General features: G+C 41.4%; 1 protein-coding gene across 1 annotated transcript in view; it reads left to right on the top strand.

Annotated features, from left to right (window-relative positions):
- Nucleotides 1-1,362: 1,362 nt before the first annotated feature.
- The window catches only part of SLC22A18 (solute carrier family 22 member 18), a 78,364-nt gene continuing 62,226 nt past the window's right edge, over nucleotides 1,363-17,500 (top strand). Inside the window, exons 1-3 of the mRNA XM_063437824.1 lie at nucleotides 1,363-1,583; nucleotides 6,346-6,443; nucleotides 8,235-8,380. Of these exons, the coding sequence (XP_063293894.1) occupies nucleotides 1,473-1,583; nucleotides 6,346-6,443; nucleotides 8,235-8,380 (355 nt within the window). The 5' untranslated portion in view covers nucleotides 1,363-1,472. The remainder of the gene's footprint in view (nucleotides 1,584-6,345; nucleotides 6,444-8,234; nucleotides 8,381-17,500) is intronic.

Here is a 17,500-nt window from a genome sequence, read left to right as displayed (position 1 = left end):
CTATGGGTTTCAACCGTCCATGTTGCCTGATACGTTCTTGCCACAGGAGATACCGGCATTGGAGGAACATCTCAGGGAACTCCGTTCCACTTGGGTGCAGGTTCAGAGTTCTTTGCAACGCGCAATGCAGAACTACAAACTCCAGGCCGACCGCAGACGCCTTCCTGCACCTACCTATCAGGTCGGAGAGAGGGTCTGGCTGTCTTCCCGCAACCTACGCCTCCGTGTTCCCTCACAAAAACTGGCACCCCGATACGTTGGGCCATTTCGTATACTTCGAAGGGTTAACCCTGTAGCTTACGCACTTGACCTTCCTGCTAACATGCGCATCTCAAATGTTTTCCATGTTTCCCTCTTGAAACCGTTGGTTTGTAATCGCTACACCACCTCAGTGCCACGTCCACGTCCTGTTCTGATTGACAATCATGAGGAATATGAAATACGCAGCATCATTGACTCACGGGTCTTCAGAGGACAGATCCAATACTTGGTGCACTGGAAAGGATACGGTCCAGAGGAACGCTCCTGGGTTCCAACCTCTGATGTCCATGCACCATCCCTCCTTCGTTCCTATCACGCCCGCTTCCCCATGAAGCCCGGACCCACCAACAGAGATGGGGGGAGTCGTTGAGGGGGAGGTACTGTCAGGGTTTCTTTGCTGTTTTAAACAGCAACCCTTTCTGTTTCAGTGATTGAGTTTTCAGCTGCAATTACTATGAGCTGCTTCTGCTTGTTGCCACGGTTACTCACCTGTGAGTAGTAATCAACCCTGCTGCTAATCAGTTCTGCCTATTTAAGCAGCTAAGCCCAGAACCTCCTTGCCCTTGCGTGGTTTCCTGTTTCCCAGAAGTCTCCTTGTTCCTGTGTTTCCTGTTTGCTCCTGGTTCCTGACTCCGGCCTTGTTCCTGACTCCGCTGCTCTCCGTGCTCCTGATCCTGGCTTGTCTGACTACCCGCTCTGGTGACTGACCCCTGCTTGATTCCTGGACTTTGCTTTTGTTATTTATTTGTTATTTATTAATAAAGGTGTGTTTGCATCTACTTCTGTCTCTGTCTGGTTCCTGGTTCCTGACAAGGCTACGGGAATCTTTTCTTTCATAGTATAAAAATTACAGAATCCTCTTTATTCTCTGCTATGGGATATTGTTTTTCTATCGAACCTGTTTTTTCTAGTATAGAAAAGTACACATTTCTTCCCTAGCATGGGAAAGTACAGAGATTTCTATCGGCTCATTTTCCCAACGAGTGCACTGAAAGTAAAAGTGACTGGCTCGATACAATGTAAAAAACCTTCTCTTCTATCAGTGAGTAAGCAGTTAGAGAGAGGGAGGGAACTGTGTGAACTTTGCTCTAAACTCAGGAAACAGATCAGGAAATAGAGAAAGCCGTGCAGAAAATTTAAACTCTCTGATTATTTTAATTCTAAAGCAACTTCAGGCAAGAACCGTACGAGTCTGGGTCTACAAGACAGAAATGGCCTCGGTTCCAGGACAGCCCAGCTCCACCCGCAGAATTATCCGGATGACATATCTAATAGCCACAGTTGATATTTCCTGTCTGTTCATGCAGTTTGCAGTGACACCAGTGAGTATTGTGTTCATTCAGCGAGCGTACGAAACACAGCACTGCCCCGCACAAGGTCACATGCTGCAAGACGTCTGCAAATTCCCTTTTTCAATGCTGCACACATATCCCATGATGCCTCGGGCTGCCATTACGTAAAAGTGGCAAAGACTTCTGGGAAATGTAGTTTCATGCGGTTTGTAATATTACCTGGTTACCCCTGCCATAAGAATAAAATCATATTAGTAATATTATATTTTAGCTTAAATTAAACATTGCAATTTAGTACCCCCTCAGTCTGTTTGTTGTCTTTTACTATCACTGTAATAAATGGACTAAAATAATAATAGACAATAGTTACAATATATATAGTTTGTACTGTGTGGCAAATGCCAACAAATCTGTGTGTACTAGTGTCTTGGGAGTCAAATGCCATTGTGCCCTCCTTAAAATAAGATACAAGACTATGTCGCACTAAGGACAAAATATCACGTGAAAGTTTATTGTAAATAAATAAAAAACATACACTAATAAAAATGTTAAACTTATATTGTATAATACCATACAATGAGGCAGGCCATAAAATAGCTGAATAACTGCAGGGGTCGCAATACTAACATTAATTCAAGGGATCCTAGTGGCAGGACTACCCCTCCCTCCACCCTCTCCAGCCCTCCCTCCCCCTCCCCCAATGGTAAATAAAGGGTTAAAAATCCTTTATTTATTTACCTTATCCCATGGCCAATGTCCCTTAGCTCTGAGTCGATGTGTCACCCCCTCCAACATCCCATGACGAGCCGGCGCTAATGCGTGGCAATGGATATTAGACCTACTAAGTGCAAAAAGGACACTGCACCCAGACAACTTCAATTAGCTGAAGTGGTCTGGGTACCTGTAGTGTCCCTTTAACGATACAATAACCAGCAAAATGCCGCCCAGCAAACAATGAAGTGGGACCAGTCGCTGGTTAAGAATTCTCTAGATATCAGGAAATTAATCCACTTATAATGTTTACAAGCTTAAATAATCACACAGTATTATAAGTGGATTAATTTCCTTTTATCTGGAAAAAAAAATTCTTATCCAGCAGATCATTTTATTTTTTTCGGCACTGTATGCTTAGGGTTTGGCATTTTGCTGGTTATTGGTTCCTTAATTCTGGCAACATTGTGCACACATTGGAGTTAATTACTTTGTGTCTATTTAATATTGTGATCTCTGCAGTTCAGGGGCTGTTTTATGATCTGCCTCATATCCACATGACGGCATTGTACAATATGTTTTACATTCTTAGCATTACAGGTTTTATTTCTTTACTGTGAACATTCAGATGATATTTTGTCCTTAGGGCGACCAAGTCTTGTATCTTATTTTTCATTTAGTATTTAACTGGACACCCCCTTTTTTTGTTGACAGGTGTGCTGCTGTTTCTTTTAGTGTAACATACGGTGTTTAAATGTGACAATGGCCAGTGTTTTTGTTTTATTCACTTCGTTATATTTTACTATTTAAATTCTTGTAGTTTGGGTACGTTTATTGTAGTTTTTTTTTGTTTTTGTTTTTTTTACCTCCCATGAAAAAGATTTAATAACATTAAATTATGGTGATGTATTTAACACATAATAGTAACACATAGTAGCCAACATTTCAATGCAAACAGTATCTCTCTCTCTCTCGTTCATCTGCCTCTATCTCTTTATCTATCTGCCATGGGGCCTTTGTCAATGCATACAATTGACCATTAAAATTATTGAGTTTGTAAAAAATATTCTTATTTTCTTAAAACAAAATCCACAGCCCACTCCCTCATGAAATGTGCTGTGTGTATATAAATATGTATAAACCCTATTTTATTTTTTTTAAATGGTCACTATCTGCACTAGAACCAAATGTAGTGGTTTTGGGACATAGAGAATGCCCCTGCAGGCTGAGCAGCGTAAACAAATGCAGTACTTACATTGCTGCCTAACTCCACCTCTAGAGGCTGTCACTCAGCCACTTGAGGAACTTCCTCCATTCCTGGTTCCTGCATATCCCAGGTGGGGATTATACCACCAAAGCTGTCAAAGGACCACTATACATTTTTTTTTACAAAAATCCTCTCCCCCCACACACACACAATTTAGTAGATAAACCCCCAATGAATACATGCATGCATATTTTTATGCATGTATTCATAGGGAGTATAATCTAAAGAAAAAGAGTACACGATTACAAAAGCTGTAGTTATGACAGCAGCATGAAATAATTAAATAATTAAACTATATTAATTAACTTTATGAAGTATAATGTATATAAATGAAACCAAGAGGGCTGCACTCAGCTGAACATGTATACATTATAGGGTGCTGCTTTGGCCAATAAATACAACATACAAAATACACAGTCCAGCGCACTCGCTTATTCACTAAACAATGATTTCAAATCTCGCAGATTGTAATAGTTTTATTTAAAAACACCTCACCTAGGCTAAAATAATGGGGGTTTAGTTACATTATATGATCATATATTGCATAAGCCTGCCACAATGTCAATGTACCCCATTCTTGGCAGGTCCTACTCCAGCCAAACCTTATGAGATTAATCCACTTACTTGGGAACTACTTCCTCCTGGGACTCTCTGCAGGTCAAGTCTAAATAGGGTCCTGGAATGAGGCACCTGTGACAGGGAGGCGTGCAAAACCCAGGAGTTGGTCTGGACTCCCAAATATATAAATGAAACCAAGAGGGCTTTACTCACCTGAACATGCTTACATTATAGGGTGCTGCTGGAGTAGGACCTGCCAAGAATGGGGTACATTGACGTTGTGGCAGGCTTATGCAATATATGATCATATAATGTAACTAAACCCCCATTATTTTAGCCTAGGTGAGGTGTTTTTAAATAAAACTATTACAATCTGTGAGATTTGAAATTATACATATATATATATAAAATAAAAGAATATTAATAGAAAACAAATAGGGGGCAGCAGTATACACTTTACATGTTTCTCCCAGCAGGGCTTCCTCTGAAGCATACATTTGGAGCTAGTTATCAGCCTTGTCTATCTAAATTTGGATTTCTGGACACCCCATAAGGTGCTGCTTCGCTCCCCCTTTTTCTACCAGTATTTATCTATGACCAGAACGAAGAGACTCAGGTTTGGGTTGTTTAAGCTCCCTACCTCATACTGTAAACAAGCACTAGAAGTCTGCCCCTGTGGACTATTTTAATCTGTAACCCCTTAAGGATGGCAGGAGGGCCGGATGCCAGGCAAGTCCCCCCATCGCAGTCGCCGCGAAAAAATATGATATACTTATATATATATATATACATATATATCTTTTAATTCTACATATATATTTATGTGATATTTTTACATAATTAAGTCATTTTATTAATTACAATTTGCTGGACCTGTCTGATAACCCAGGCAGAAAATCCAGAGAATTTAATTTGCTTGCACTATATTTAACCCTGTAACTTTCCAAGACACCATAAAACCTGTACATTGGAGGTACTGTTTTACTCGGGAGACTTCGTTGAACACAAATTTTAGTGTTTCAAAACAGTTAAATATTTTACAATGATGATATCATCAAGTTTTTGGCATTTTTCCCACACAAACGGCAATTACACTGACGATACAATTGTTGTGATTTGTTTTATGGTTTTGAAACACTAATATTTGTGTTCAGCGAAGTCTCCTGAGTATAACAGTAGCCCTCATGTACAGGTTTTATGGTGTTTTCAAAAATTGCAGAGTCAAATATAAGGCTCGTGTTTCAGTTTTTTTCACATTGAAATTCGCCAGATTGGTTATGTTGCCTTTGAGACCATATGGTAGCCCAGGAATGAGAATTACCCCCATGATGGCATACCATTTGCAAAAGTGGACAACCCAAGTTATTGCAAATGGGGTATGTCCAGTCTTTTTTAGTGGCCACTTAATCACAAACACTGGCCAAAACTGGCGTTCAAATTCGTTTGTTGCATTTTTCACACACAAACAAATATTAACGCTAACTTTGGCCAGTGTTTGTGACTAAGTGGCTACTAAAAAAGACTAGACATACCCCATTTGCAATACCTTGGGTTGTCTACTATTGGTATGCCATCATGGGGATAATTCTCATTCCTGGGCTACATACGGTCTCAAAAGGCAACGTAACCAATCTGGCAAATTTCAATGTGAAAAAAATAAAAAATGTGGCATGCTATATTTGACCCTGTAGCTTCACAAAAAAACATAAAACCTGTACAAAAGGGGTACTGTTTTACACACGAGACATCACTGAATGCAAATATGTGTATTTTATTGCAGTAAAAGCAAACAGTATTATGACATTCACAGTTAAAATGTCATGCAGAACTAAAAAATAACATTTCTTAATTTCTCAAATTATATTATATTTTATTCATATGAAATTATTTTTCATAGCTAAATATTTGATGTTAAATGAAAGCCCTGTTTCCCCTGAATAAAATGATATATAATAAGTGTGGGTGCATTTAATATGAAACAGGTGAATTACGCCTGAATAGACATAAAGTCAAATTCCAAGTTTTGTTTACGTTTTATTTTGATCAAAACATGTACATTTGGCTCAGTCCTTAAGGGGTTAATCTACACATCCAATCTGTAAAAATCACAAATTGCCTGTTTTGCCTAAATTTGTATTATTTGTAAAGTTAAAGCATTCTTTTGATTTGGTTTCAAACATTTTATTATATGATAGACCGGTGTAACGGCAGATTTTAGCCATGTCAATAATACAATACTATGTTTCAATCTTTTAGCAACTGACAAAGAGACTTGGTATGGACACAGTTGCTTTTGGTTATCTTCAAACATTCTTTGGCATTCTCCAATTACTCGGTGGCCCCGTCTTTGGAAGGTACGTTCATTTATGCACCTTTTTAGGACTTTGCAGTAAGCCGACCAGATTTAAAGTTTAAGGGAGGGGCTTATAAAAAAACGCAAAAAACCAAAGATCATTAATAATATTCTATAGCATACATAACAACCTTTTACGGTACTATAACAAACTTTTATTGTACATGAATGGGCATTAAAAACTGTATTTTGTGGTTTTGTGCTGAGAGATCGGGGGCTGAAGAGTGACTGTGTCTGCCGGACAGGGACTCTTAAAAGGAAATGCAACTTTTAAAAGTGCACGAGTCAAGGAACCAGGGTGTTCAAAATCCAATTAGATTTCTTACATATATCCAGGACATATGAGCACTTTGATTTATATAAAGTAAAGGTAGGCAGACAATGCAATAGAGCAGCAGGAAATGCTAGCAGAATGCTTGGTTGTATAGGGAGAGGTATTAGCAGTAGAAAGAGGGATGTTCTCATGCCATTGTACAGAACAGTGGTGAGACCTCACTTGGAGTATTGTACGCAGTACTGGAGACCGTATCTTCAGAAGGATATTGATACTTCCCAGGGAGTTCAGAGAAGGGCTACTAAACTGGTTCATGGATTGCAGGATAAAACGTACAAGGAAAGGTTAAAGGATCTTAACATGTATAGCTTGGAGGAAAGACGAGACAGGGGGGATATGATAGAAACATTTAAATACATAAAGGGAATCAACACAATAAAGGAGTAGACTATATTTAAAAGAAGAAAAACTACCACAACAAAAGTCTTAAATAAGAGGGGCAAACCTTTAAAAATAATATCAGGAAGTATTACTTTACTGAGAGGATAGTGGATGCAAGGAATAGCCTTCCTGCTGAAGTGGTAGAGGTTAACACAGTAAAGGAGTTTAAGCATGCGTGGGATAGGCATAAGGCAATCCTAACTATAAGAGAAGGTCAGCGACTAATGAAAGTATTTAGAAAATTGGGCAGACTAGATGGGCCGAATGGTTCTTATCCGCCGTCACATTCTGTGTTTCTATGTTTCTATATATTTGTGTGATATCTACTGTTTATAAGTGAAATGACCATTCATCATTCTACAACAATTCTTCTGAACGTGCGAAGCATTGCAGGACCAGAGATAGCCTTTGTTCTATTATACTTCATATTCCCCACTCAAATAGTTGATGAAAGGACGACTGAATAAAAATAAAAAAAAGAAAGAAAAAAATATTTTTTTCTAAATCTCCAGACATCCTGAACAGGTATCTCTACATGAAAATAGTATGACTCTGGAAAGGTCTTAAATTTGGGTCACATTGAGGTGGGCCACAATTAGCTGGAACAGGCACATTGTAATTGTCAGGTGCCAGGAAGCTGCCCAAATGAAACTGGTCAATGTAAGATCACTGCCTTCATTTTTGCATTGTAGGCCCTGAGACTGTGAGTAGTCTTACGAAGGGACATTGCAGAAATGGCATAGTTACACGTTAACCCTTCATAATAGATGACATGTGATGACTGTCATGTGCGTCATAGGATTTGTCTAATATCCTGTCATCAAATGGTTATATTACAATGGAAGAATGGATTACTAAACTAATTTGAGATTTGACTAACGGATCACCAACATTGCACTATGCATGAAAATTGGAGACAGATAAGTATCTGCTTCTATCGACCAACTCGTGTAATAAATACCATAATCCAGGGGTGAGGTTCTATAGCAAAATATCCGATGTCTGATATAGAATTCCGGTTACTCTATGGAGATGAAAAGTGATACAATTAATCACAGCTTGTTTCCCTTTTTACAGGTTCTCAGATCAATATGGCCCCCGAGCTGCCCTCGCTCTCTCCTTTCTGTCCTCGTCCCTATTTTACCTGATCCTGGCATTTTCCACCAGCATTCCATTTCTCTTCCTGTCCAGACTTCCATGTTTCTTCATGCATGGACTACCAGGTACTGTATACAAGACATAAACACTACATGCTTCATATTATGCTTCATATTATAGACATAACTGTGGATATGAGCCACGGGATCAGCCACTTTATTAACAATTTAATATTTTACAATCCTTATACACAGAGCTTTACTAATTAAATATAAAAAAGACACTGGGGGGTTCAGTTAGAGCACAAGTAAAGGACCCTAAATATCCAACACATGCAGAGTATTAAGGGAGATAGACAACTTATTGTATTCCCTCAGCCTCTCATCCAAACATAAATATAAAGAATACAGTATTTTGGGGTTACAGCTTGTTATCTAAAACAAAACAAATATAGCACATAGTTTAATACTGTTTTTGAAAATCACGCGAGCTAATATGAATTGCACTCACGAGATGTCATAAGTGCATGGCGCTCACTGATGCCTCCCTGCAATGCAGGTGGGGGGCTTTTGGTATCTTCACCTCCTTTCCACTTTCCTTGCGCAATAAAAAGATTATTTAACTTGACTCCAACTCAGGTATCAAGGTGTAGCGGTATAAATGTAATTTAATATAGGCGTCTGTTCAGTAAAACCTACATTTTAACTCCTGAGTTTCCTAGTGAAAATCAGACAGAACAAACAAAGAAAAACTGGAAATTCTCCCACTTATAAATAAACTCAAAAGTGAGGTCCTAAATAGTCACGAAGACGTTAACAGATTCAACAAAAGGCAGTTATTGATGGCGGATTGTTAATAGTTAAAACTTACATGACTTTTATTTAAAATCTTGAAATATAAAAGAAGAACAATAGTTAAAACCCCAATGCTACATTTAAAACCATCGCTCAAATATTTACAGTGAACCAAGACAATCTGTGGAACAAGAATGTCTGTGAGTTGAAGGTTAGGAATGGCAAATTGTTTTCACTTTTTAAAAATGATGGAGCAGCAAAGACTCGTTTGTAATGCTGGCGTTTACTGATGTAACAAATAGAAACTGTTGCAACAGTTTACAACTACTGGACTAATGGACTAAAGCCAGTGTGAAGTCCTCAAAGACAAGATAAAGAGAAAATTGATAAGAGAACTGATGATTGTTAACCTGCACAGTCATTTACTAAAGTGAGTATTCAATGTCAATTCAAAGTAAATTTCAAATTTAAAGCCAGAGTAGAGTAGTAGATAACCTAACATATAGTTCTAAAAGGTTACAATAAAATACGCAAGATTCTTGCACCTAACAGGGCTGCCATCAGAAATTTTGGGGCCCTTGACAAAGCACAAGGTCTGGGGCCCGTCCACGAGTCCGCCCACAGGACTCCTACCTAGTCCGCTGACAGTGATGCAGGACTGAATGTGGAAGTGAATTAGAATGTGTGTAATGGATGTAGTGTTTGTGTGTGTTAGATACTGTTTGTGCAGTGAATGCAGAGTTGTGTGTTTGTGTAGCGGATGCAGTGTGTATAGTGAACGCAGAGTGTGTTTGTAATATCTGCCTGTGTGTTTATTTAGTTGAATAAGTCTTTTATATATATATGTATATATAGTCTTGGGCCAAATGCTCGCCACAATAATATATGTCTATATTATTGAAAAGTATTAATACGCAATCTGACGTTCTTTATAAAAAATAAGTATTTATTCTACTTCAATAGCAAATCATAATATACTTAACAGATGGTATGTCTTAATGGAGTTACAGAGTCGTCTTTGTATCAGCAATTCAGGACATCGGATCGTAGCAGGAAAGGCAAGAGAGCGTGGTCCTTTGTCCTCTGCCCTTTCTAGCCCAAATTACGTCATAACATGTAATTTAGAATAGCCATATAAGGAAATTCTCCATATAAAGACCACCCCAAATCTCTTATACAGCAAATTCCAGAGACCTCATGGTACAGAATAGGAAACACCATCTGTTCTGTTTAACCCATTAGACAGCCACACCTTAATATGTATTTGAATAGGAATATACAGAATATGCAATATTCTACAGTGTTTGTGTAGTGGATGTAGTGTGTGTACAGTGATGTAGTGTGTGTTTGTGTAGTGGATGTAGTGTGTGTATTAGACACAGTGTCTCTGTATAGAGAATGCAGAGTGTTTCAATGTGTGGTGGATGTAGTGTGTGTACTGTGAATACAGGATGTTTGTGTAGTGGATGCTGTGTGTAAAGTTAATGCAGAGTGTGTGTCAGTGTAGTTAATGTAGAGTGTGTGTCAGTGTAGTGAATGCATAGTATAGGTCAGTGTAGTAAATGCAGAGTTTGTGCATAGTGTAGTAAATGCAGAGTGTGTGCATAGTGTAGTGAATGTAGAGTGTGTGTCAGTGTAATGAATGCAGTGTGTGTTAGTGTGTAATGAATGCAGTGTGTTAGTGTAATGAATGTAGAGTGTGTGTCAGTGTAATGAATGCAGAGTGTGTGTTAGTGTAGTGAATGCAGAGTGTGTGTTAGTGGAGTGGATGCAGAGTGTGTGTTAGTGCAGTAAATGCAGAGTGTGTATTTTACTAGTGTAAGCATGTTGTGCAAATGGAGCATTTTTCCACCCACATTAAATGTAATTACTGTTATTCCCCCATCCCTGCTGCTTACCGGGTTCAGGGAGGGGGAAGATTCCATCCCTGGTGGTCCGGAGGCATTGTGGGGTCCCCCGACTCCCTGTATTTGCAGAGGGCGCCCAGCAGACTGCAGCAGTAGATTACAGCTCTTCCCTCTCTCTATCTCCCGCGAGCGTGGCATGCGTGCCATGCGGAGCGTTGCCATGGTAACCTGTGGCAACGCTCTGACGGCCGCACGTCTCGCGGGAGTTAGCGAGAGGGAAGAGCTGTAATGTACTACTGCAGTCTGCTGGGCCCCTTCTGCAATTACAGGAGGGCCCGTGGCTGCACATATATATAGCGATCATTGCTTTATATATGTCCAGAGAGGGAATGTGGGGCATGGGACTGCCAAAGCAGTCGGGGGCCCCCGGGACCGCCGGGACCGTGACAACCATCATGGTTGTCACCCCCTGATGGCGGCCCTGCACCTAAATATCCAGACAATCTCGACGCAGCTGGCCCTACCTGGTCCGAGCTCCATGGCTAAGATCATCAATCTTGATGATCTCAGCCAATCCAATGCTTTCCCATCTCCTCATAGAAATGCATTGAATGAATGCATCTATAGGGGAGAGCTCAGCATCTCCATGCAGTGCTGGGCTAGGAAGCTTGTCTAAGGACCATCTTAGTAACTACCACTAGAGGTGTAACTAGCCAGCAACGTAAACACTGCATTTTTTTCTGAAAAGCCAGTGTTTACATTGCTAAGGCTGCAGGGAAATGATATAGACACCAGAACCACTGCATTGAGCTGTAATGACATTCTGGTGGCTATAGTATCCCTTTAAATAATGCTTAAACGATATTGCTATTGGCTGAATGTTGTCATTGAGGACTTCGCGTTGGGTTTAGACCATTAGTCTAGTACAGGGGTGGGCAACCTACAGCACGTGTGCCATGCACGGCACTAAAGGTGTTTTTGCACGGCACTCAAGGCTGCTAGAGCCAAACAGGATCTGGCCTATCAGGAGTCCCAGGGGAAATATATGCATTACAGCATGTAGAGCAGGGGTGGGGAACATTTTATCTGCCAAGGGCCATTTGGATATTTAAAACATAATTTGTGGGCCATACAAAATTATCAACTTAAAAATTACCCTGCTGTATTTGGCCAAACATTGAATTAACTCACTCCCAATGTGATGGTTGGAACTGCTTCTCTTTGGTGTGATGTTAGCTGGTATTGATGATGTTGCAGTGTGTGTGTGTGTGTGTGTGTGTGTGTGTGTGTGGTGTAGTGTGTGTGTGTGTGAGAAGTTCAGTGTGTGTGAGAGGGGTGTAGTGTGTGTGTTTGTGAGGGGTTCAGTGTGTGTGTGTGTGTGTGTGTGTGTGTAAGGGGTGCAGAGTGTGTGGCGTGCAGTGTGTGTGAAGGGTGCAGAGTGTGTGTATGTGTGTGTGTGTGTGTGTGAGGGGTGCAGTGTGTGTGTGTGAGGGATGCTGTGTATGTGAGGGGTGCTGTGTGTTTGTGCGAGGGGTTCTGTGTGTGTGGGGTCTATGTGAGAGGTGCTGTGTGTTTGTGTGAGGGGTGCTGTGTGTGTGAGGGGGTGTAGTCGGTTTGTGTGAGGGGTTCTGTGTGGCATGCAGTGTGTTTGTGTGAGGGGTTATGTGTGTGTGAGGGGTGCAGTGTGTTTGTGTGAGGGGTTCTGTGTGTGTGTGGGGTGCAGTGTGTTTGCGTGAGGGGGTTTGGTGTGTTTGTGTGAGGGGTTATATGTGTGTTTGCGTGAGGGGAGCTGTGTGTGAGGGGTACTGTGTGTTTGTGTGAGGAGTTCTGCGTGTGTGTTAGGGGTGCTGTGTGTTTGTATGAGGGGTTCTGTGTGTGAGGGAGTGCAGAGTGTGTGTGAGGGGGTGCAGTGTGTTTGTGTGTGGAGTTCTGTATGTATGGGGGGTGCAGTGTGTTTGTGTGAGGGGTGCAGTGTTTGTGTGAGGGGTTCTGTGTGTGGGGGGTGCAGTGTGTTTGTGTAAGGGGTTCTGTGTGGGGCGGTGCAGTGTATTTGTGTGAGGGGTGCAATATCTGTGTGTAGGGTTCTGTGTGCATGGGGGTGCAGTGTGTTTGTGTGATGGCCTGTGTGTGGGGGGGGGGGGGGGTGCAGTGTGTTTGTGTGAGGGGGTACAGTGTTTGTATGAGGGGTTCTGTGTGTGGGGGGGTGCAGTGTTTTTGTGTGAGGGGGCCTGTGTGTAGGGGGTGCAGTGTGTTTGTGTTAGGGGTTCTGTGTGGGGGGGTGCAGTGTATTTGTGTGAGGGGACATAGTGTGTTTGTGAGGGGTTCTGCGTGTGTGTGAGGGGTGCAGTATGTGTATGAGGTGGTGTAGTGTCAGAGGTCTATATTGTGTTGGGGATCAGGGAGAAAATCTATTTATTTTACTTAAAAAGAGGAAAAGAAAACTATGCATGTCTCTAGTAAGAGTCACACATTTAAACATCTATTTTCTGTAAAAACATATATATTTAAAGCTTTTTGTGTGCACACCATCATTTATGCCATGGATCTATTTTATTAGTACGGTAATTTTTGTACAGTAAGTCCTTATTTCAGAAACACTGAAATTGTATGGAACCAACCAACTCATGACTTGGACAAGTTACAAAGAACAATGATATGTAATAATAGTATTTGCCTTCACTGGGTTTTTTATGTTTGGGTCAATCCAGATACTGTTATCACCATACAAATATACAATAGAAAAATAAATTGCATCATTGCACAGAATATAACTATTATGTCAGCTATGTTTAACTACATCCCCCCAGGGCCGTCTTTAATATGAATAGGACCCTGGGCAAAGAATTTTGTTGGGCCCCCACGGCCCTGCGACCCTCTCAATCAACCAACCCCCCAATTACGCCCAACCCCCAATCACACTGACATATTGACACATACACACACACAGACAGACATATTAAAACATTCACAGATACATACTGACACACACATACACTGACACACAAATATATACTGGCAGACATATTGACACACATTCAGACATACTGACACACACACACACAGACACATACACTGACACACATACAGACACATACACTGACAGACGTATTGACACACACACAGACATGCTGATACACACACGCATACTGACACACACAGACACAGTGACACACACAGGGATACTGACATACACACAGACATACTGACACACACAGACAGACATACTAACACACACACATACACAGACACATACACTGACAGAAATACTGACACACACACATAGACATACTGACACACACACAGACAGAAATACTGACACACACACAGTCATACTGACACACACACAGACATACTGACACACACACAGACAGAAATGCTGACACACACACAGACAGAAATGCTGACACACACACACACAGACATGCTGACACACACTGACAGAAGTATTGACACACACACAGACATACTGACACACACAGGCATACTGATATACACACACAGATACACTGAAACACAGACAGACATACACACACAAACATACTGACATACATTTAGCCACCCTCCAACCACCCTTACCTTTTCTGGAGGGTGGTTTCCCTGGGGAACAGTGGCAGGCTGAGGCAGTTGGGAGTTCTCCTCTTAAACTCCCCTCCTCCCTGCCTTTCTCCTCCTGTGCGGCTCTGATCTCCGGTGGGAGGAAGTGACGCGCGGCACTCACTTCCTCCCAGCCGGCTGACGAACAGGAAGGGGCCCGGTCGCGCTGTTTAAGCGTAACAGCGCCCGACTGGGCCCCTGCTGGCACATGTCCACCGGGTGGCCCTTAGTGCATGGGCCACCCGGGGGCCCTCTTTAGCATGCGGGATGGTGCGGCTCTGTGCAGCCGCACCACCGGGTCCAAGGGGGGCTACCCAAATCGCGGGGCCCACGGAGCAGCTGCTCTGGGCCCCTCAGGAGCAACTGGGCCCGGGGCGGCTGCCCCGTTTGCCCCGCGCTAAAGACGGCCCTGCATCCCCCCCTTCTTACCTCTGGCCTGGAAGGAGGGGACGTATCACTGCAAGCCCTGGTGGTCCCGTAGTTTCATGTGCACCTTAGCCTGCAGCTCCTCCAGCTGCAGGCTGTCTCCACTATTTTCTTCCTGCGAGAACAGCGCTGTCGGAGCGTTGCCATGGTACCGAACGGCAACGCTCCGACCTGCCTATTCGCAGGAGGATCACAGCCTCCAGGGTCCTCCTCCTGTTCAGCAGGCTCCCGGGTCCTAGCTCCCTCCCTCTCGCGTAACAAACTGCTCGAAGACCGGTGAGGGAGATCTTTGACCGGCCCGAAAAAAGCAGACAGCAGGGCCGGCTCTCCACAGGCCGGTCCAAATGATTTTGCGAGCCGGAGGTTTCCCACCCCTGACGTAGATTAAGTAATCTCAGATCACGTCATTCCAGCACTTGTTATTGGAATTCCACTCTGGAGTAGAGCAGCCCACAGCTGCTGTTGCAGTTCCTGTCCTTGACATGTACCTGGCCAGCCTGGCCCCCACTGGAACTCAGGGAAGCCACCCACACTGCTAGATATAAACAGAAATGAAGAATAACCCTCCCCTCATACAAATAATACGAACAGCCCACACACAAACATACACACAATCTACACAAACTCAACACCACTAACAATCCACATACGTGCACACAACCCCACATGCAATCTCTCACATGCAATACCACAAGCAGCCCCACACATACACACACTGCCAAACACACCATGTGACATATTCATCCACATACACAATTCCACATGCAGCCCCCATGCACAGCCCACATTCATATGTATCATACACGATACCACAAACTACTCATGAACATATACAATATACAAAGCAACTACAGTATAAATAACACAAGCAGAATACGGCAACATACACACCTCAATTTATAAAAATAGTCCTATTTCGGCACAGTACTGCTAACAGGTTGCCTACCCCTGGTCTAGTAGTTAAAAACTACTGCAGCAAATGAGTCTTGATGATACACCATCAATTTAGAAAGTGAAACCAATTTGCAATTCCTAATCTTCAACTCACAGGCGTTCTAGTCACACACTGACCGTGTTCACTGTAAATATTTGGGCGTTGGGTTTAAATTTGGCAATTGGGTTTAATTTATATTTTTCTTTTTAATTTCAACATTTAAAAACTTTAATGAATTATTAAAAGCTTTAATGAATTATTAGCATCTTGTCACCAATAATTTCCTTTTGTCAAGCAGATTCGGTAGGAGGCAACTGCAATGGGACATAGGTTGTAGATATAACTTTGCACCTGTTCAGCTTCTACCTGCTGCTTGGATTAAGCACTGAGCATTGAGCAGGATCAAATCTACAGAGATATTATGCTGAATAGCCAAGTACTTTCAAAAGCAGGAGAAACTAAGAAAACATACTTATAATTATTAGCCCGTGGCACTCATGTGCCTTACTGATGGTGAAACGTATTTAAAGTTACATAGTTACATAGTTACATAGCTGAAAAGAGACTTGTGTCCATCAAGTTCAGCCTTCCACACATATGTTTTTGCTGAAGCACTTCCAATTTTGCAACAAACTAGGAAAAAATTCCTTATTGACCCCAAAATAGCAGTCAGATGTCTCCTTGGATCAAGCAGCTATTACCCCACTAATTAGAAATTATATCCCTGTATGTTATGTTTTTGGAAGTCCAATTGCAGTTTAAACATCTGTATAGACTCTGACAAAACCACCTCTTCGGGCAAAGAATTCCATATCGTTATTGCTCTTACTGTAAAAAAAAAACTTTTCTTTGCCTTAGATGAAATCTCCTTTCTTCCAGCCTAAATGTGTGACCTTGTGTCCTATGTATAGCCCTGTTTATGAATAGATTTCCAGATAATGGTTTGTACTGGCCCGGAATATATTTGTATAATGTTATCATATCCCCTCTGCGGAGTAGTTTTTCCAAATTATAGAGGTTTGAATTTGTTAACCTTTCTTCGTAACTAAAATGCTCCATTCCTTTTATCAATTTTGTAGCTCGTCTCTGCACTTTTTCAAGTTCATTGACACTCAGACCGATACCTTCAACATGGACCTCATCTTCCATTAGGGTTATTTACTTACATTAGAATTTAAGGTGATTTCAAGGTGAATTACACTTTTAAGGCCAGAGTAGCCAAACTGGAAACACAACTGACTTAGAAAAGTTTTCCATTTTGTCCATTTTGACTTTACATTTTAAATTGACTTTAAAGTCTCACTTTAGTAAATAACCTTGGATATGTACAGTGTAATACCTGGTCTATCCACTGGGTGGCCATATACAACTATTCATTTTGTGTAATGTTCATGTAACAAATTGCAATGGTCCTGCAAAACTCCTCTACATAAAAAGTCATGTATGGAATTTATCATCATCAGTTATTTACTAGGCTCAGTTTTAAAAAAAATATATATAACTTTTAACTTCTTCACATTTTGTTAGAAACCTCTCTCTGGGATACTGTAGTTAGATCGTTTTGTCCATAACCCCTTGATATGCAATCAGAAGTGTATTATGGAAAAGGGAGATTTATTGGAGTGCGCTGTTGTAAAACAATGTTGTAAA

The sequence above is a fragment of the Pelobates fuscus genome, chromosome 12, assembly GCF_036172605.1.
Source record: "Pelobates fuscus isolate aPelFus1 chromosome 12, aPelFus1.pri, whole genome shotgun sequence".
NCBI lineage: Eukaryota > Metazoa > Chordata > Amphibia > Anura > Pelobatidae > Pelobates > Pelobates fuscus.
Note: the sequence above shows the minus strand (reverse complement) of the source record. Positions and strands in the feature narration are given on the sequence as shown.